The sequence below is a fragment of the Thalassophryne amazonica genome, chromosome 13, assembly GCF_902500255.1.
Source record: "Thalassophryne amazonica chromosome 13, fThaAma1.1, whole genome shotgun sequence".
NCBI classification, from domain to species: Eukaryota; Metazoa; Chordata; class Actinopteri; order Batrachoidiformes; family Batrachoididae; genus Thalassophryne; species Thalassophryne amazonica.
The window spans coordinates 46109600-46132297 of NC_047115.1; the positions used below are offsets into that span (position 1 = coordinate 46109600).

At 42.8% G+C, this 22698-nt stretch overlaps 1 protein-coding gene across 1 annotated transcript in view; it reads right to left on the bottom strand.

Annotated features, from left to right (window-relative positions):
* Positions 1–18470: 18470 nt before the first annotated feature.
* LOC117523716 (fibulin-7) overlaps positions 18471–22698 on the bottom strand; it is a 33940-nt gene continuing 29712 nt past the window's right edge. The window contains exon 8 of the mRNA XM_034185309.1: positions 18471–19176. Coding sequence (XP_034041200.1) covers positions 18804–19176 — 373 coding nt within the window. The 3' untranslated portion in view covers positions 18471–18803. The remainder of the gene's footprint in view (positions 19177–22698) is intronic.

Sequence of the window (22698 nt, forward strand, 5' to 3'; positions counted from 1 at the left end):
GCCTCGAACTGGCCTTGGCTTATTCTTCAAGACTGCACAATGCCAAGACTGCGTCATTACATAGCAAGGCCAAGGTATCAAAAAAATTGACCGACATTGCTGCCAGAGGATCTCAAGTGTCCCAAGTCTCTTGATCTCGAAGTTTGCGATCCCAGAGACATGGACATTACTGCGGTGGTACTGTCAGTGAATTCCTCTACAAAAAAATAAAAAATGAAGTCTTTAGCTGCATACAGCTACACTTCTAAATTCAGAATTTCCTTGCAAGCCTGGAGGTTAATCTTGAGTGGGGACAACCACAAACTCATTTCACCAGCAAAGGAATCAAAGCTGCTGGACTTCACAACCCGACCCAACACCCAGTTCATGCAAGTAATGAACAGAGTAAGAGCCAGAACACGTCCCTTTACAAATGCCAGTCGGATGAAGTAGCAGAACCAAGGTAGCAGATAAATTCATGAAAAATGCATGGCTCCTTCTTGCATGGTCAGTGTAGAGTCTACACTGACCATGCAAGAAGGAGACCAGTGAGAAAAGACACCCATATAAATGAAGGAGCTATAGACTTCTGTGGCTGGGAGGAGGGAATCTCCATAGTGCAGTTTTTCCTGTTGTATCATAAGTCACAACTTCATGATTGAGTGGAACAAACAATTTTCATACTAGTTGTGCAGCTAATTAATTTAATTTAATTAGCTTATAATGCACCAAATCACAGCAAAAGCTGTCTCAAGGTGCCTTACATAAAACAAGTCAACATAAAATTGAATAAATAATTAAAAATGAGTAAAAAATTCAAATACATAAATAAAAACAGAAGTAAAAGAATAAAACAAAAATAAAAACTATCCATAAGAAAGAGAATAAAAATAGGTTTTGAGTCTGGACTTAAAAATGTCCACAGACTCAGACTGCCTCACGGTCGCAGGAAGACTGTTCCACAGGGTGGGTGCACGATACGAAAAGGCTCTTTGACCTGCTGACTTCTTCTTCACCCTGGGAACACAGAGAAGTCCCGCATCCTGCGACCGCAAAGCCCGGGCCGGCACGTAGAGTTCCACCAGATAAGCCAGATAAGATGGCGCCAGTCCATGAACAACCTTATAAGTCAATAACAAAACCTTAAAATCTGCTCTCACAGAGACAGGGAGCCAGTGCAAAGATGCCAAAATGGGTGTGATATGTTCAGACCTTCTGCAACGTGTCAGAGGTCTGGCGGCAGCGTTCTGAACCAGCTGAAGACCCCTAATGCTGGACTGTGGTAACCCTGAAAATAGAACATTACAATAATCTAGTCTAGAAGAAATAAAAGCATGAATCAGGGTCTCAGCATCAGCCATGGACAGGATGGGGCGGATCCTTGCTATATTTCTCAGATGGAAAAAAGCAGTCCTAGTAACATCCCTGATGTGGAGGTCAAAAGACAACGTGGGATCAAAAATTACCCCAAGGTTCCTCATTTTGTCTGTATGATGTATGACACACAAACCCAGGCTGAGCGCCAGCTGGTCAAACTGATGCCAATGTCTCGCTGGACCAAGAACCATCATTTCAGTCTTATCAAAGTTTAAAAGTAGGAAGTTACTAGACATCCAACTTCTCACTGATTATCTGACAGTCCTCCAAGGATTTTATGGGAGTGAGATTTCCCGCTGTTATCAACATGTACAACTGAGTATCATCAGCATAACAATGAAAGGCAATCCCAAAACTCCGCAGTATATGCCCAAGGGATGCCACATACAGGGTGAAAAGCAAGGGGCCTAAAACAGATCCCTGTGGAACCCCAAATCTCATGTCAGCAAGGTCAGAGGTAGTGCCATTATACAAGACACATTGAGAACGACTGGACAGATATAACATCGACCAGGCAAGGGCACTTCCAGTAATCCCCCAAAAATTCTCCAACCTATTGAGCAAAATATGATGATCCACGGTATCAAATGCAGCACTGAGATCTAACAACACCAAAACCGTAGTGGTGTCTGAGTCCATTGCTCGCAGATCATCATTCACAACTTTAGTGAGTGCTGTCTCTGTGGAGTGATATTTCCTAAAAGCAGACTGCAGCGGCTCAAAAAGATCAGTCTCAGTGAGGTGGTCTATGAGCTGCTGTGAAACCACCTTTTCTAAAATTTTGGAACAGAATGATAGATTTGATATCGGCCTGTAATTTTTCAATACACTAGGGTCAAGATTAGATTTCTTAAGTAATGGTTTAATCACTGCTGATTTAAAACATTTCAGAACAGATCCAGAGGTTAATGACAGATTAATAATTTCCATCACAGTCGGCCCAAGAGTGGGCCACAGATCCTTAAACAATTTTGTTGGTATGGGATCAAATAAACAGGTTGTGCTTTTTGTAGACGCCACAAGTTTCGTCAGCACGCCCAATGAAATACTATTAAATTCTGTCAATCTAGTTAACACCTCAATGGTAGCGCCCACCTCCATAGCAGGTTTTAATGGCTGGGCCGAGGCGTGCTGAGATATGCTCAGCCTAATATCTTCTATTTTCTTCTCAAAATAATCCAAGAAATCCTGTGCTGAAAAGGGAGAATGACTAACAGCTGGCTGCCCGTGAATAAGAAATGCGACCGTGTCAAACAAAAACTTTGAGTTATGTTTGTTTTTACTGATCAAATCAGAGTAATAGGTCCGCTTCGTGGCCAGTAGTGCATGCTTATAATCTAAAATAGCATCCCGCCACACAAGGCGGAACACCTTTAATTTGGAATAACGCCATTTCCGTTCCAAACCTCTAGCCTTCTGCCTGAGGTCACGCTATTTAAGTGTGACCTCAGGCAGAAGGCGAAATTTAAGCTAACATAGCTTAAATTTCTATAATAACTGTGCATTTTGTGATAAAAGCAGATAATTTGGTACACATATAGCCAAAGGTGTTCGAAGTAATATTGGATATTGGGCCATCATGAATCATCCATGGCAGCCATTTTACAAAATAAAAATTGAAAAATGCCAACAATTGTACTGAAAAATATCCCATATTAGTTGTCTGATCATAACGATTCCAAAAAGGTATAGTTTGGACTGTCTGACTAAATGTTATGGGGTAAGAACAGCAAAAATTATTCCTGTTAGCTCAACCAATAATTTGCAACAATTTCTTAAACTGGAGCCGCTTTTTGATCCCTGTACAAACTGAATTTGGCTGTTGTCTAGAGTGACCAGATGTCCCACTTTGTGCCCCAATTCGAGATGGTTTCCAGAGTTGTTATTGACAGTCAGGCTTCAGTTTTGAAATGCATGTTCAAAACGCATTTTAAAAACACAGATTTCATTCACTCTACCGTACTGTTGTGATGAAAAGGGAGCTGAGGCAAAGGCAGAGCTCTCGATCTACTGGCCAGTCTTCATTCCTACTCTCACCTACTGTACGTATGGTCATGAGGGTTGGATCATGACCGAAAGAACTAGATCACAGGTACAAGCAACCGAAATGGTCTTCCTCAGGAGGGTGGCTGGTGTCTCCCTTAGAGATAGGGTGAGAAGCTCGGAGTAGAGCCGCTGTTCCTTAGCATTGAAAGGAGCCAGCTGAGGTGGTTCTGGCATCTGGTAAGGATGCCCCCTGGGTGCTTCCCTAGGGAGATATTCCAGGCATGTCCATCGGGGAGGAGACCCCGGGGAAGACCAAGGACTAGGTGAAGAGATTATATCTCCACACTGGCCTGGGAACACCTCAGTATCCCCCAGTCAGAGGTGGTTAATGTGGCCCCGGAAAGGGATGTTTGGAGTCCCCTGCTGGAGCTGTTGCCCCCATGACCCCATCCCGGATAAGCGGTTGAAGATGAGTGAGTGAGTGAACTGTTAGACTGTAGAACAATATCGTGCCACTTTTTAGCTGTAATGTCTGAGTACAACTTACCATTCAACATACTGTAATCTCCAATGTTCTCTCGTGTGTTTCTGGACTTATCGTCCAAATGCCTATCCACATGAAAGGTGATCCACAACTGACCTTTTTGCACAATAAAAGTTGCACAAAATCCATCTTCAACACCTCTCATTCCAGGATAACCCACCAGTAATGTGCACTGCTTTTCTTTTTTGAAGCTGAAAGGTTTTTCACTTACAGTTTTGTGTAAAGGTTGAAGATGTTGTTTTTGGAGGGCTAGTTTTACATTTTCTTGGAATGTCAAGAATCTGTGATGTGGAGATTATCTTCATCTTTTTTGTGGGAACCAAGAAACTGTTCTGGGAAATAAGAATTTGTACATGATGAGAAAATTTGGAGATATTCCCGCTAACTGACTCCTGTTATAATGCTTGATGTTTTAGCAATTCAGACATTATCTTTGTCAAGGGCACTGATACAACCACATACAACCCCAATTCCAATGAAGTTGGGACGTTGTGTAAAATGTAAATAAAAACACAATACAGTGACTTGAAAATCCTGTTCAGCCTATATTCAATTGAATACACCACAAAGACAAGATATTTAATGTTCAAACTGATAAACTTTGTTGTTTTTGTGCAAATATTTGCTCATTTTGAAATGGATGCAACAACTACATGAAAAAAATAGTCCAACAGTTTAAGAACAATGTTTCTCAATGTTCAATTGCAAGGAATTTAGGGATTCTATCATCTACAGCCCATAATATAATCAGAAGATTCAGAGAATCTGGAGAACTTTCTACATGTAAGCGGCAAGGCCGAAAACCATTTTTCCAATGTGGTTTTAATACTGCAAATGGCAAATAAACTTGAACTTGAACTTGAACCAACATTGAATGCCCGTGGCCTTCAATCCCTCAGGGGGCACTGCATTAAAAACCGACATCATTATGTAAAGGATCTTACGACGTGGGCTCAGGAACACTTCAAAAAACCATTGTCAGTTAACACAGTTCATCGCTACATCTACAAGTGCAAGTTAAAACTCTATCATGCAAAGCGAAAGCCATACATCAACAACATCCAGAAACGCCGCCACCTTCTCTGGGCCCGAGCTCATTAGAAATGGACAGATGCAAAGTGGAAAAATGTACTGTGGTCCACATTTCAAATTGTTTTTGGAAATCATGGATGTCATGTCCTCTGGACAAAAGAGGAAAAAGACCATCCAGATTGTTGCCAGCACAAAGTTCAAAAGCCAGCATCTGTGATGGCACAGGGGTGTGTAAGTTGCCCATGGCATGGGCAACTTACACATCTGTGATGGCACCATCAATGCTGAAAGGTACATCCAGGTTTTGGAGCAACATATGCTGTCATCCAAGCAACGTCTTTTTCAGGGACGTCCCTGCTTATTTCAGGAAGACAATGCCAAGCCACATTCTGCACATGTATCAACAGTGTAGCTTCATAGTAAAAGAGTGAGGGTACTAGACTGGCCTGCCTGCAGTCCATCCATTTCAAAATGAGCAAATATTTGCGTAAAAACAATAAATATCAGTTTAAACATTAAATCTCTTGTCTTTGTGGTGTATCCAACTGAATATTGGTTGAAGAGGATTTGCAAATCATTGTATTCTGCTTTATTTACATTTTTCACAACGTCCCAACTTCATTGGAATTGGGGTTGTACTATGAGAGACCCTGACTTTGGAACTTGTAGTTGATAACAGACTAGATGGCCCTTTTTGTCTTTGGTTGGCAGCATATGGTGTCCATTTCTTCCAAAAAAGATCTGGAATATTGATTAGTCTGGCCACAATATACACATTGATGCTACTTCTGGACAAGGTTATCATAAGGCTTCTTTTTTCATAATAAAGTTTTAAGTAGCATTTATGAATGTAGCTCCATATGGTAGTGCTTGACAAAGGTTTCCCAAAGTAATTCCTTGCCATGTGGTTATATCAGCTATTGATGAATGATGGTTCTTGACGCAATGCCATCTGAGGGATACACCTTAGGCTTGTGTCCTTTCCCTTTATGCACTGAAATTCCTGCTGATGCCTTGACTCATTTAATGATATATGCACTTTAGAGGGAGACCTATGCAAATCCTTTCCAAATGTTCTTGAAGCAACATTGTTTTTAAACATTTCTAGGTTTGTAGAGAAACTGGTGGTTGTCTGCCCATGTTTATTTCTCAAAGGGTCAGCCTTTTGATGATACTGCTTTTGAACCAAATTCTGATTACAAACACCATCTGTTTGAAATAATATCATTACTTTTTAAACACCATTACTAACCCTAAATTGGCCCATTGTAACTTTTTGGGAATGTGTTACATGCCTAAAATGCAGGAATAGATGTATATTAACAAATTAAATGAAGCTGACCTGAGAAAACATGACAGATCTTTGATTCATACTGTCTGCATTAAAATAGAAGTCAAAGTAAATGTAAGAACCACTGCAGGGTCTTTTTATTTTTCATTTTTGAAACCGTTCCGACATTTTCTGATTTGGAGTTATATAAATTAATTGCTGTATAACTCCGGACATTTGTAACACTGACGTTTCCAGGCATAGTATTAGCCATTCCTCTGCTCTGACTCAAATTGGGCACAGTGGTAATCTACAGCCTGCACTAGGGTGTATTTTCAATGTCAGCCTGCCACAACCCTTAAAGTTATTTTTCAAATTTAAATTTGACCCCGGCATTATTTTGGTGCAGTACATAATTGATTTTCACTGACATCCTACCACAACCCAGAAGTATTTTATTATTATTTTATTATTATTATTTTATTATCTTTGTGGCTTTTGATGGGAAGAAGTCAAGACTTGGAAGACCCACACTCGACAAGGTCAGCCAAAAGAGAATTCCCAATAGCCAAGGTAGCAGGAACATATTTCAGGCTGGATTTCACCTTTCTACATATCTCCCCACCACATTTTTCATTCCAAGGGCTTTTAAGCATTTAGAGCCTTTGCCTATGACTATTTAGCCAACTTCTGCCATCCAAACCAATTTCAACTTAGTGACATATCTTTGTGAGTTCTGGTGGGATTCAAACACCAGATTTTTTTGCTCATGAGAGCAGTGCTCCACCATGTCAGATAAAGTGTAATCCCTATGACCCAAGGTAGCCTGAACATATTCAGTCTAGATTTTGCTTTTCTACATAAAAAGAAAAAACAAAAAGCCAACAAAATCCCCCTTGGATTCTTGGACAGACCTTGTCACACAGCTTCACCTCAAGCTGAGCAAATGCATACCACAGGTGTCTGTTAGTATTGTATTGAGCTTGATTAGTTGTTTGTTGTTTTCAATACATGTGGAGCAGAAAGTGAAAGGAGTTGTGGAATTTATGACCCCCCCACCCCCCCCTTTCCAAACTTCAAATCTGTCTGGGGTTGATTTAACAGGATTAATACCTACACTATATCTTGAGGGATTAGCATTGACTAAACCGTGGTTTGACCAAAATCTCTGGCCATTACACTGATGTTAGAATGGGTAACTGAAACTTAACAAGAATATATCCATCTCCTTCAATTTGTTAGCAGTAACTCCATCCATCCATTCATCCATCCATTTTCTATACCTGATTACTTTAATTAAGGGCCTCAGGAGCCTATCCCATCAGTCATGGGGCTTGAGGTGGGGTACACCCTGGACAGGATGCTAGTCTGTCGCAAGGCCACATAGAGACAGACAAACACGTTTTGTTTTGCCTGTGTATAATAGCCCACAGATGTGTCTGCCGCCTGATGGATCGTTAGTGGATACCGAAATAATGATGGAGTAGCTGCAACTGTGCTCATCAGTTAGACAGTTTATGCAGGAAAAAAAATGTACTAAATCAGATAAGTAAACTGATATTTTCTGATTAACAGTGTGTATGTTCCAAAACTCAATATGGTCATACTGTACCTCCTCCACACAAACTAATAGAAAGGATTTTGTATGAATTTAGCTGCAAGCAAGGGAGATAGTTGAGCAAGGTATACAAGTGACTTTGCACTGAGAGAGAAAGAGAGAGAGAGTACATTAATACACAAAAATATGCTATATTAGAAAAACAAACTATTATTTTCCGATTAACACCGGTTACATTCTCAAAGTCCAATAACAGTCATAAATGCATACAACCCCACAGGAAGGATTTGTTTATTTAGCTAAAGCAGACTTCTTTTTCTCAGCCAGAGTTATCCAATGTGGGGCTCAAGGCCCATGTTTGGCCTGCACTCCCTTTGTCGTGGCCGTTCAGAGTAATTGGACCAGAGTCAGACCAGGGTGGCCATCTGCTATGCCCATTCTGAAGGCACAACACAAAATTCACAGTGTGCAGTAATAAACAGAAACGGTGCCCTGAGGACAACCAGATATAACTCAGTTGTTCACAATTTCAAGATAACAAATTGAATACACAACACCAAGGAGTAGAACAAAGTCCCAGAGAAAGCAGAGTGTACATGTGTGTAGGTCTATGCAGGATCTCCTGAGGGAGGTGAGATCCAGGAGCCTGCTCTGCACCACCAGCTGGACGTCTGATTTGTCCCATTATTGTCTGTGTGTGTGTGTGTATGTGTGTGTGAGTTGACATAGAATCTGTCATTCTAATGAGGGATATCCAGGAGATCACTGCACCAACCTCAACTCTCACTGGTTGCTATTTGTCTGATCAACAGGTGTTGTTTATGAGCCACAATCAAAGCTTTACTTAATGCTTTCAGCAGAACATATATAAATCAGAACAGCCAATTCCTAGCTGGGTTTACTTCCTGTCAATAGTCAAGTTTGATCGTCTTCTCAGCGCTCTGCCAGGGCCGTGTTCTGACCCCGGTGGGGCTGATCCAAGGACCTCATTAAACCATCCAATTCGGGAGTAGCGACGGATGGTGTGTACAAAGGGCAGAGACTTAATCAACGTGAGCTTATGAACTGTGCTTACTGGGAATTCCTCGTTCATGGGGAACAATTGCGATCCCTGTGGCCAGGTTGTTAGTAAACTTGATCTCAGTGCAGAAGGTTCCTGGTTCAAACCCATCCCTGCTGCATTTCTCCATGTAATGTGGAGTTGTATCAGGAAGGTGTTAGATATACTTGTGTGTTTTAATTATTGTTTTCTTTATTTATTTTGGTATTAAAGCAGTTATTTTTTTTACTTAGGATTGTATCCTTAGATTCATATATTTTTCTCTGCTCTCTGCTGGAATGTGCATGTCGAACTGGATTTAATCAGTTTTACCACTTAGGACAAAGAGATTCAGATTACATTATAAATCATACATGTCCCGTTATCGCGCGGGTCAGTGGCAGGGGGTGGGACATCCCTCGAATGCCCACAGGGACCAATAAGGGAAGGATTTTGCGAAATAAGGTCCACCTTTGTCTCGCCTATGTTGTGCTTTATAAAAACTGTTTGTGTCCATTGTTTGTGGTTCTGAACGGATGGATCTTCTGTGTGAGAGAAGTTCTTCAGAATCCAGGCCTGAGTTTTCACTGCGACTTTGAATAAATTTAAAAGTGCGGAATAGTTTGAGTTTGTACTTTGTGTGGGGGCAGTGTTACAGAAAGAGCCGGGGGAAAATAACAAAGGGCATAGACACTAGGCACTCCACTGTTTATTTATTATATTTACAATATATTTTTTAAAAAGGTATTACAATGATGGCAAAAGACAAGAAACCCATCAGGGTGTAGGAAGACTATTCTGGAAAAAGTACACTTATTTGTTACCAGTCACTGAGTTAGTTCCTTGCATATATACTGACCTGAGGAGGAGTTTACCAGTTCCTTCCTTCAAATTGGTCATGAATTTAGCCCACCAGAGTCACTGATTGACCACATTGAAACATTTGTCTGCCGCCTGTATGGGCAGCCTAAATCGGACGGAATCAACAATGCAAGATACAAAATCTTCCATCTTGCATCATCTTCGCCATGTGAACAAAGTTTGTCTCCTACAAAGGATGCTCTGATTCAGCACACAAGGCGTGCCTCATACCAAGCTGTGATTTTTCTGCGTTTGCTACAGCCTGTCATCAATCCCCTGATGAATACAGATGGATTTTGTCAAACAATGAGCTGTCCATCAGATGGATGACAGAGCCCCCAGATCCAGAATCTGTTCTAGAAGTTGTAAGCTGCAAATGTGCTAGAAGTGGCTGCGAAGGTTTGCAGTGCAGCTCTTGCAAGAGAGTGATGACAGTGATGATGAGGATGATGTAGTGTTTGAGTAACAGACATCAAGACGGTTTATAAAGAAATCCAAAAATTCCAGAGAAACTTTTAAGATGCAACTTTTTAAACATTTCTTTTTCCTGAGAGCAACAATTCTACCATTGATTACTTTTCACTGTTCACTAGTACGGCATTTCTTCTGTACGGCATTAATACTCAGAAGCATTTTTAATTTCATGATGACTAAAACCCATATCAGTTGGAAGTTGTTGATACGTTATTGTAGTAACATCAACATCGCTCAACAAGGTAGTAACAATATAGGAGCACATGTGTAATGTGAATCAATTATAAGGATAGAGAATTTCCAACTAAGTTCCATTTTTGACAATAAAGTTTCATTATGAACTTTTTAACTGATCTGTGTGATATACGTTTATTTATCCTTTGCTATATAATTATAATTATGTGTATATCATTGCATAATTAATATATTTATTTTTCCATGACATAAATTCAAATCGCCTCGCTAGGGGGGAAGGCGCCTGAGCTTGTGTAGGAGGTTGAGAGATACCGACTAGAGATAGTCAGGCTCACCTCCACGCACAGCTTGGGCTCTGGTACCTAACTCCTGGAGAGGGGCTGGATGCTTAATTTTTCTGGCGTTGCCCACGGGGACAGGCGGAGAGCTGGGGTCACATTGCTTATTGCTCCCCAGCTCAGTCGCCATGTGTTGGAGTTCACTCCAGTGAACGAGAGGGTCGCGTCCCTACGCCTTCGGGTCGGGGACAGGTCTCTCATCGTTGTCTCGGCCTACCGGCCGAGCGGCAGTGCAGAGTACCCGACCTTCTTGGAGTTCCTGGGAAGAGTACTAGATAGCGCTCCGACTGGGGACTCCATTGTTCTCCTGGGGGATTTCAACGCCCACGTGGGCGGCGACAGTGAGACCTGGTGGGGGGTGATCGGGAAGCACGGCCTCCCCGATCTGAACCCGAGTGGTGTTCAGTTGTTGGACTTCTGTGCCAGTCACAGTTTGTCCATCACGAACACCATGTTCGAGCACAAGGGTGTCCATAAGTGCACGTGGCACCAGGACACCCTGAGCCGGAGGTTGATGATCGACTTTGTAGTCGTATCATCTGACCTTCGGACACTCGGGTGAAGAGAGGAGCAGAGCTGTCGACCGATCACCACCTGGTGGTGAGTTGGATCCGCTGGGAGGGGAGGAAGCTGGTCAGACCTGGCAGGCCCAAACGTATCGTGAGGGTCAGCTGGGAAGGACTGGCGGAACCCTCTATCAGCGAGGTCTTCAACTCCCACCTCCGGGAGAGCTTCTCCCAGATCCCGGGGGAGGTTGGAGACATGGTGTCTGAGTGGACCATGTTCTCCACCTCCATTGTCGATGCGGTCGCTCGTAGCTGTGGTCACAAGGTCTCTGGTGCCTGTCGCGGTGGCAATCCCCGAACCCGGTGGTGGACGCCGGAAGTAAGGGATGCTGTCAAGCTGAAGGAGTCCTACTTATCTTTGTTGGTAGGTGGGACTCCGGAGGCAGCTGACAGGTACCGGCAGGCCAAGCGTGCCGCAGCCCATGCGGTCACAGAGGCAAAAACTCGGGTCTGGGAGGAGTTCGGGGAGGCCATGGAGGAGGACTATCGGTCGGCCTCAAAGAGATTCTGGCAAACCGTCCGACGCCTCAGGAGGTGGAAGCAGCTCTCCACCAGCACTGTTTACGGTGCAGGTGGGGAGCTGTTGACCCTGACTGTGGATGTTGTCGGGCAGTGAAAGGAATGCTTGGAGGATCTCCTCAATCCCATCGTCACGTCTTCCGAAGAGGAAGCAGAGACTGGGGACTCAGAGGTGGACTCATCCATTACCCAGGCCAAAGTCACCGAGGTGGTTAGAAAGCTCCTCGGTGGCAAGGCTCCTGGGGTGGATGAAGTCCGTTCTGAGTACCTTAAGTCTCTGGATGTTGTGGGACTGTCTTGGCTGACACGCCTCTGCAGCATCGCGTGGTGATCGGGGACAGTGCCTCTGGATTGGCAGACCGGTGGGGGTCCCTCTGTTTAAGAAGGGGGACCAGAGGGTGTGTTCCAACTATAGGGGGATCACACTCCTCAGCCTCCCCAGTAAGGTCTATTCCAGAGTACTGGAGAGGAGAATTCGGCCGATGGTCGAACCTCGGATTCAGGAGGAGCAGTGTGGTTTTTGTCCTGGTCGCGGCACACTGGACCAGCTCTACACTCGAGGGTTCATGGGAGTTCGCCCAACCTGTCCACATGTGTTTTGTGGATCTGGAGAAGGCGTTCGACCGTGTCCCTCAGGGCACCCTGTGGGGGGTGCTCCGGGAGTACGGGGTCCGGGGTCCTTTGCTAAGGGCTATCTGGTCCCTGTACGACCGCAGCAGGAGCTTGGTTCGCATTGCCGGTAGTAAGTCAAACCTGTTTCCAGTGCACGTTGGCCTCCACCAGGGCTGCCCTTTGTCACCGGTTCTGTTTATTATTTTTATGGACAGAATTTCTAGGCGCAGCCAGAGTGTAGAGGGGGTCTGGCGGATGATGTGGTTCTGTTGGCTTCGTCAAATCAGGACCTTCAGCGTGCACTGGGGCGGTTTGCAGCCGAGTGTGAAGCGTCCGGGATGAAAATCAGCACCTCCAAATCCGAGGCCATGGTTCTCAACCGGAAAAAGGTGCTTTGCCCTCTTCAGGTCGGTGGAGTGTCTTTGCCTCAAGTGGAGGAGTTTAAGTATCGCGGGGTCTTGTTCACAAGTGAGGGACGGATGGAGCGTGAGATTGATAGACGGATTGGTGCAGCATCTGCAGTAATGCGGTCGCTGTATCGGACCGTTATGGTGAAGAGAGAGCTGAGTAGGGGGGCAAAGCTCTCGATTTACCGATTGATCTACGTTACGATCCTCACCTATGGTCATGAGATTTGGCTCATGACCGAAAGAATGAGATCACGAGTACAAGAGGCCGAGATGAGTTTCCTCCGCAGGGTGGCTGGGCGCTCCCTTAGAGATAGGGTGAGGAGCTCGGTCACTCGGGAGGAGCTCGGAGTCGAGCCGCTGCTCCTCCACGTCGAAAGGAGTCTGTTGAGGTGGCTCGGGCATCTTTTCCGGATGCCCCCTGGATGCCTCGCTGGAGAGGTGTTCCAGGCACATCCCATTGGGAGGAGGCCCCGGGGAAGACCCAGGACACGCTGGAGGGACTACATCTCTCGGCTGGCTTGGGAACGCCTTGGGGTTCCCCCGGAGGAGCTGGGGGAGGTGTGTGTGGATCGGGAGGTCTGGGCGGCTTTGCTTGAGCTGCTGCCCCCGCGACCCGACTCCGGATAAAGCTGAAGAAAATGGATGGATGGATGTATGGATAAATTAGAAATCAGATGTAGTTATACTGTAGGTAAGAAACCATTTTACAAAGCTTCCTAGTTCATGACACTATGCTAACCTTGCTCATAATGCAGTAATAATAGGCAATATAAAGTGATCTGAATGACCTACTTTAAATAGATCTTTCAGAGAAACTGGCAGGATTTCACAGTTAAACTTTTAGGACAATGTTTAGATACATTATCGGCCATTTGAAACCACACTGAATTAAAAATCACTTGTAATGACTGTAAAAAGAAAGCAAAAACATTTAACAGATGCTGTAAAACATCAAGTAGTTTACTGCTAACATATACCACCATTTTGAGAATTTAAGGATTTTATTTAATTTTAGAAATATTTATGCACAGACAGCTGAAAATCCAGATACACGAGGTCTGTCAATAAAGCAACGGTCCTTTTTATTTTTTTCAAAAACTATATGGATTTCATTCATATGTTTTTACGTCAGACATGCTTGAACCCTCGTGCGCATGCGTGAGTTTTTCCACGCCTGTCGGTGACGTCATTCGCCTGTGAGCACTCCTTGTGGGAGGAGTCGTCCAGCCCCTCGTCGGAATTCCTTTGTCTGAGAAGTTGCTGAGAGACTGGCGCGTTGTTTGATCAAAATTTTTTCTAAACCTGTGAGACACATCGAAGTGGACACGGTTCGAAAAATTAAGCTGGTTTTCAGTGAAAATTTTAACGGCTGATGAGAGATTTTGAGGAGACACTGTCGCTTTAAGGACTTCCCACGGTGCGAGACGTCGCGCTGCGCTCTCAGGCGGCGTCATCAGCCTGTTCAAGCTGAAAACCTCCACATTTCAGGCTCTATTGATCCAGGATGTCGTGAGAGAACAGAGAAGTTTCAGAAGAAGTCGGTTTCAGCATTTTATCCGGATATTCCACTGTTAAAGGAGATTTTTTTTAATGAAAGACGTGCGGACGGGTCCGCGCGTCGGTACGCAGCCGACGCGGTGCGGCGGCACAGGAAAAACACCTCCGTGTTGATAACCATTTGTAAAATCCAGGCGGATTTTGATGGCTTTCAGTGGAGTGAGTATATGAGAAATTGTTTAACAGCAGGACATGTTCCAACTTGTCCTTAAGGCTTTCAACAGAGGTGTTTTTCCTGTGGCGGAGCGTCGTGTCGGCTGCGTCCCGACGCGCGGACCCGTCCGCACGTCTTTCATTAAAAAAATCTCCTTTAACAGTGGAATATCCGGATAAAATGCTGAAACCGACTTCTTCTGAAACTTCTCTGTTCTCCCACGACGTCCTGGATCAATAGAGCCTGAAATGTGGAGGTTTTCAGCTTGAACAGGCTGACGACGGCGGCTGAGAGCGCTGCACGACGTCTCGCACCGTGGGAAGTCCTTAAAGCGACAGAATCACCTCAAAATCTCTCATCAGCCGTTAAAATTTTCACTGAAAACCAGCTTAATTTTTCGAACCATGTCCACTTCGATGTGTCTCACAGGTTTAGAAAACATTTTGATCAAACAACGCGCCAGTCTCTCAGCAACTTCTCAGACAAAGGAATTCCGACGAGGGGCTGGACGACTCCTCCCACAAGGAGTGCTCACAGGCGAATGACGTCACCGACAGGCGTGGAAAAACTCACGCATGCGCACGAGGGTTCAAGCATGTCTGACGTAAAAACATATGAATGAAATCCATATAGTTTTTGAAAAAAATAAAAAAGGACCGTTACTTTATTGACAGCCCTCGTACTGTGTAATACATTAAATAAAATAATAAAAAATAATTTAATGTAGAATGCAAATGCAACAATTCTACTTTTAATAGTGCATATGGATATGAAGAAATGTGTCCCCAGACATAGACATGCATTATATCTTTTTAAAGCTCTTGATGTAATGAATTGTGATTTAAATAAGCCAAGACTGTAATAAAACATAAATACAGTATATGAAACATAAAACACATGACATATGTAAAAAACTAATGATAATTTCTTCCAATAAATTAGACTCATAAGAGGACACACATTGTGTATAGAAAGTGATAGGAGTGACAAAAAATTTACACTCGGGTCCATAAATATTTGGGCAGTGACAACTTTTATAATTTTACTTCTGTGTGGCTGTAAAACTGATGATATACATTCACACTCATCTTCATACATAGTTTGTCCAATTACATATTCCTTCTAAAAATAGAGGGACTATAATGCAATGCTAAAATACTTTCGGCCATATGAGCATTGTGTTCTTTATAATTTGCATTTGTTTAAGTAAGGATTAAACAAATCAAAGCCGTGCATTATACGGTTTGAATGCATGATGTGGAGTCTAAAACACCACGACGCAAAGCGGAGTGGTGTTACTCCACGAAGTGCATTCAAACCGTATAATGCACAGCTTCTCGTTGTTTAATCCACTTATACCATGGCCCCACACAGTGAGCTAACACACAAATATTTATTTAAGTTAACTTTTTTCGTGTTCTCTTCTTCTCTCCCGTCTTCAATCTTGTCCAGTTCATCCGATGTTAAATCTTTATGCCGTTGCTTTTGCTGTTCTTCTCGTTTGCTCTCCTCCTCTTCCCATTCCTCAAACGTTTTATTTTGGCCAAAAATATTAAAATTCACTCGTAAATCCATGTTTTATCGTGTTTCTGTCATTCACCTGTCAAAACACAGCAGATCTGCGCCAACTGATTTGTGCGTTGCTATGGTGACGACCAGAGCGGAGTGATATTACAGTGACTTAACTCGCTGAACTGCGTGTGCGTATACATGAAAATAATGCACGCCAGTTAGACATGGAATTCTCACTGACCATGGTATAATTAATTATAAAGATCCTATTATCTTACGTACAATTTGTACATGTTCAATAAAGCCCCTCTATCAATCAAAAACATTATTTACATTTTCATGGTGTCTGCATGAGGCCTTGTGTGTGTGTGTGTGTGTGTGTGTGTGTGTGTGTGTGTGTGTGTGTGTGTGTGTGTGTGTGTGTGTGTGTGTGTGTGTGTGTACATGAGCTTTTGACAAGCGTGGAAGTTGTGCAAATCAAGAATTATTTGTAGCTCACCCTCTGTGCCTTTATAAATGAGACAAACTCCATAGGAAGTTAGCTTTGACTTAGCAGAATTTAGCATGCATGCTAATGCCGCAAAATTCCTTGTAAATGACTCCAGAAGTGTTATCAGGTTGCAAAAACAGCATTTTCAGTTTTAGAAGTGTTTATTTCTTGCTAGCTTTTACATAATATATGACAAAGAGGATATATTTACACACAAACAAAACAGAGTTTTGGAGCTAACTAGAATAGCCTGTGACGTCATGCTAATGTCAGCAAATTGTCTTGTAAATAAGTTCAGAGATGTTATTAAGTTCCAAAAACGGCGTGTTCAGTTTTAGAAGTGTTTATTTCTCGCTATCTTTTACAGAATATATGAGAGACATGTATATAAACACACAAAACAAAGCAATTTTGGAGAGACCAGCGACTGATGACACAGTGCAGCTCAACTCTGACTGGCTGTCATCCCGCCATTCAAAAATAAAAAAGGACAGATTAAAGCAGAATGTGACTTTTTAGCCTCTTAAAATATATCAAGGTTAACCATCTTTGAACTTGTTCAAGGTCTGTGTCCCAAGAATGTTCCCTGTGAATTTAAAGACTGTGACAGTAATAGAACTGGACTTATGCTGAACATATACAGACAGACAGACGCAAAGCGTTTGCGATACCTGATGGCCATATTTGATGTCCTCTGCGAAAAATCGCTGAATTAAATCTGAAAGTCTATACTACATGCACATCCTGTTTCACTGCAACTAGATTCTGGTGGTAAAATTGTGGAAGGAAATTTGCAGAAAAAATTGTCACTTTCCAAATACTTATGGAGCCGTGTATGTATTTACACATGTATACACACACATAAAAATCCTTACATTTTGTATGATTCAGCTTTTAAATCTTACAACCCCAATTCCAAAGAAGTTGGGACATTGTGTAAAATGTAAATAAAAACAAAATACAATGATTTGAAAATCCTCTTCAACCTATATTCAATTGGATACATCACAAAGACAAGATATTTAATGTTCAAACTGATAAACTTTATTGTTTTTGCGCAAATATTTGCTCACTTTGAAATGGATGCCTGCAACATGTTTAAAAAAAAGCTGGGACAGTGGTATGTTTACCACTGTGTTACATCACCTTTCCTTCAAACAACACTCAATAAGCATTTGGGAACTGAGGACACTAATTGTTGAAGCTTTGTAGGTGGAATTCTTTTCCATTCTTGCTTGTTGTATGACTTCAGTTGTTCAACAGTCCGGGGTCTCCGTTGTCGTATTTTGCGCTTCATAATGCGCCACACATTTTCAATGGGCAACAGGTCTGGACTGCAGGCAGACCAGTCTAGTACCCGCACTCTTTTACTACGAAGCCACGCTGTTGTAACGTGCAGAATGTGGCTTGGCATTGTCTTACTGAAATAAGCAGGGACGTCTCTGAAAAAGAGATTACTTGGATGGCAGCATGTGTTGCTCCAAAACCTGGATGTACCTTTCAGCATTGATGGTGCCATCATAAAGTGTTGGACTATTATTTCACGCAGTTGTTCACAAAGTGGTGATCCTCGCCCCATCTTTGCTTGTGAACGGCTGAGCCTTTTTGGGATGCTCCTTTTATACCCAATCATGACACTCACCTGTTTCCAATTAACCCGTTCACCTGTGGAATGTTCCAAACAGGTGTTCTTTGAGCATTCATCAACCTTCCCAGTCTTTTGTTGCCACTGTTCCAGCTTTTTTGAAATGTGTTGCAGGCATCCATTTCAAATGAGCAGATATTTGCACAAAAACAAACTTTATCAGTTTGAACATTAAATATCTTGTCTTTTTGGGGTATTCAATTGAATGGTGGTTGAAGAGGATTTGCAAATCATTGTATTCTATTTTTAGTTACATTTTACACAACATCCCAACTTCATTGGAATTGGGGTTATAGTCACACATGCAAAAGAACTTGACAGAAGCATGAATAACTTGATGAATGTGTGATATTCATAATGAAACATATGTTTTTCTATTTTCAATCTTCAGCACATATTTGGCCACTGAACAAAACATTTTTGATAAAACATGATGTTACACTGTGGACAAGCAACCACATGCCCAAGAATCTACAGCAAAGTTTACAAATTTTTCATTCTAAGCAGTCAGGTCAGCAGGTGAATTACTCCCAGCTCCGTGAAGGGGTGCTAAATACTGAAACAACTGCACATGCAGGGTTTGATTGCAATAATAATAATAATAATAAAAGGAAAAAAGTCAGTCAACTAATTGCCCACTGCACGTCTCATTGTTTCTTTGCACATACTCTTCCTATGGAAGCTTTCAGAAGTTGTAAGGTGAAACCAGAACATTGACCCTTGCTACGTGTTTGGCCTGAAAGGTGCGCTCACTGTACTCAGACATGTCCACATCCACGCTGACTTCCTGCGGCCCACGCAGCGGCTGAACCAGGATCAGCTCTCCAGTCTGTCTGTCTGAGCGCTGCATGACAAAAGTACCTCGAGAGTTTCCGCCCACGATGCCAAAGCGCAGGCTGTCAGGCCCCGTGCGCCCGGGAGCAGTGGCAGTGGCCATCCGGAAAAGGGTGGCGGGAGTTTGCAGGTTGGAGGGCAGAGACAGGTAGTGGAAAGACATGGTCTTTGGAGCCAAGTGACAAGAACGGCTGCCTATGGGACACGGGTTTCTCTCACACTGACTGCAGGACAGAAAGGCAGCATATGAGAGGTGTGGAGGCAGCTGTCAGGTAACGTTTGTCATGGAGAACAATGGCATATCGGGGTACATAATGAATCTACACAACACAAATACAGAAAAAAAATTTGCATCACCACTCAGCTTCATAGTGGAGTAGAGCAGAGAAGGATTTTCTTTCACCAAAACAGATCGAATCTAGACTTGCATCTCAGATGTACCTTCTTTTTGTAGCTAAACTTTCGGTCTTCTTTTTAAGAAAATCCTCCTCTGTACCACTTCATCATGAAGATGGATAACTGGTGATACAAAATGTAAAGCTTGCAATGTGCACAATTTCTCCAATCACAGACACATAAGACCATAACTTCTTTTGTGTTCTATGGGTGTCTTGGTGGCTTTCCTCACTCTTCTTCTTGCACAGTCACTCAGTTTGAGAACTGTCTACTTCATGCAGATTTACCATAGAGTGCCATATTGTTTGTATTTCTTTGTAAGTGATGTAAATAAAGTCCAAAGACATATTCAGTGGCAACTTTACCATCAGAGAGCCTCGTCCACAAACTACCACAAAAGACTCCAAGCTGTCATTGATATTAAAGGGGGCAACACACAGTATTAAGAACAGTATGTATATAAACTTTTGATCAGGGTCATTTGGGTAGTTTGTGTTGTCATTATGATTTAAAAAGAGTAAATACAGTTGTTTGACAATAATTGGCTTCATCCAACCTGAGTGAAACACAAGTTTTTTGTGTTATCATTCATATTCTCTGAAAAATAGCAAAAACAAAAACAAACAACAACAAAAAACAAACTTTCGAGCACAACTATATGTTAGAGACCTAAGATGGAGACTAATGTATTTTCAATTAAGAACTTTTGTTGCTCTTCTGTTTGTAAACAAACTTTTATACAGTCTGAGGGAGTTTTTCATTACCACTGTCACCTGTGTGCTTGGTCTGGGGGGGTTTGGAGTGAATGCCAGGCGTCATGTTTGGAAGAAACCAGACACCATCCCTACAGTGAAGCATGGTGGTAACAGCATAATGCTGTGGGGATGTTTTTGAGCGGCAGGAACTGGGAGACTAGTCAGGATTGAGGGAAAGATGAAATAAAAGATGAATGCAGCAATGTACAGAGACATCCTGGATGAAAACCTGCTCCAGAGCACTCTTGACCTCAGACTGGGATGACAGTTCATCTTTTAGCAGGACAATGACCCTAAGCACACAGCCAAGATATCAAAGGAGTGGCTTTAGGACAACTCTGTGAATGTGTTTGAGTGGCCCAGTCAGAGCCCAGACCTGAATCCGACTGAACATCTCTGAAGAGATCTGAAAATGTGCACTGACGCTCCCCATCCAACCTGATGGGGCTTGAGAGGTGCTGCAAAGAGGACTGGGCAAAACTGCCCAAAGATAGGTGCACCAAGCATGTGGCATCATATTCAAGAAGACTTGAGGCTGTAATTGCTGCCAAAGGTGCATCAACAAAGTACTGGCTGTGAGTACTTACGAGTATGTACTTGTGATTTCTCAGGTTTTTTTTTTAATTTTTAATAAATTTGCAAAAATCCCCCCCCCCCCCCCCCCAAAAAAAAACCCAAAACCTTTTTTAAAATGTTGTCATTATGGGGTGTTGTGAGCAGAATTTTGAGGGAAAAAATGAATTTACTCCATTTTGGAATAAGACTGTAACATAACAAAATGTGGAAAAAGTGAAGTGCTGTGCTCTCTCAGCCCTTGACTTTTGAAATTGAGAGACGCCTGGGAAGAGCTTATGCAGTGTTGAATTTGCTGGACAGAGGTGTTTGGCGATGCTCATATTTTTGAAGGAGAAAAAAAAATGTAATGGTGGACCAGCAGGGAGTTTGCTGTGCAGTGAAGTAAAGTAAATGTCACTCCCCAATGCCAAAAGATGTTCTAGCAACAGACACTAAAGGTCTTGGGTTTTAGCCTCATGGTTAGAGTGCCTGCCTCTCATGAATTCTGTGAATTCAAGCCCAATGTTGGATGAAATGATGCAGGTTACATGAATGTTCAAGTTATTATCATCATGGAGCTACCAGTCCTACTGTATGGTTGTGAGACTTGGCTGTGAACCAGTGACCTAAGGGAAGGACTTGATCTCTTTTGGACTCAGTCTTGTGGAAGTATGGCATGTGACTTGACTCCACACTTGCACACTTTCAGAGAATTAAATTACACTTCTAAATAGTTGAACCAGCATTGCTATGAAAAGCTCTGGGAAATGACTGCAAGACTGGTCCAGATTTAACACAGTAATATTAAAATAACACTTTTAGAATATAAATGAATACAGTGAGGAAAATAAGTATTTGAACACCCTGCAATTTTGCAGGTTCTCCCACTTAGAAATCATGGAGGGGTCTGAAATTTTCATCTTTGGTGCATGTCCACTGTGAGAGACATAATCTTAAAAAAAAAAAAAAAAAAAAAAAAAAAAGAAAAATCCGGAAATCACAATGTATGATTTTTTAAAATAATTTATTTGTATGTTCCTGCTGCAAATAAGTATTTGAACACCTGTGAAAATCAATGTTAATATTTGGTACAGTAGCCTTTGTTTGCAATTACAGAGGTCAAATGTTTCCTCTAGTTTCTCACCAGGTTTGCACACACTGCAGCAGGGATTTTGGTCCACTCCTCCATACAGATCTTCTCTAGATCTTTCAGGTTTGGAGTTTCAGCTCCCTCCAAAGATTTTCTATTGAGTTCAGGTCTGGAGACTGGCCAGGCCACTCCACGACCTTGAAATGCTACTTACAGAGCCCCTCCTTAGTTGCCCTGGCTGTGTGTTTGGGGTCATTGTCATGCTAGAAGACCCAGCCATGACCCATCTTCAATGCTCTTACTGAGGGAAGGAGGTTGTTTGCCAAAATCTCGCAATACATGACCCCATCCATCCTCCCTTCAATACGGTGCAGTTGTCCTGTCCCCTTTGCAGAAGAGCACCCCCAGAGTATGATGTTTCCACCCCCATGCTTCACGGTTGGGACGGTTTTCTTGGGGTTGTTCTCATCCTCTAAACATGGTAAGTGGAGTTGATTCCAAAAAGCTCTATTCTGGTCTCATCTGACCACATGACCTTCTCCCATGCCTCCTCTAGATCATCCAGATGGTCACTGGTGAACTTCAAATGGGCCTGGACATGTGCTGGCTTGAGCAGGGGGACCTTGCTGCCCTGCAGGATTTTAAACCATGACAGCATCATGTGTTACTAATGTAATCTTTGTGACTGTGGTCCCAGCTCTCTTCAGGTCACTGACTAGGTCCTCCTGTGTAGTTCTGAGCTTTCTCAGAATCATCTTTACCCCACAAAGTGAGATCTTGCATGGAATCCCAGACTGAGGGAGATTGACAGTCATCTTGTGTTTCTTCCACTTTCTAATAAATAATCATAACAGTTGTTGTCTTCTACCAAGCTGCTTGCCTGTTGTCCTGTAGTCCATCCCAGCCTTGTGCAGGTCTACAGTTTTGTCCCTGGTGTCCTTAGACAGCTC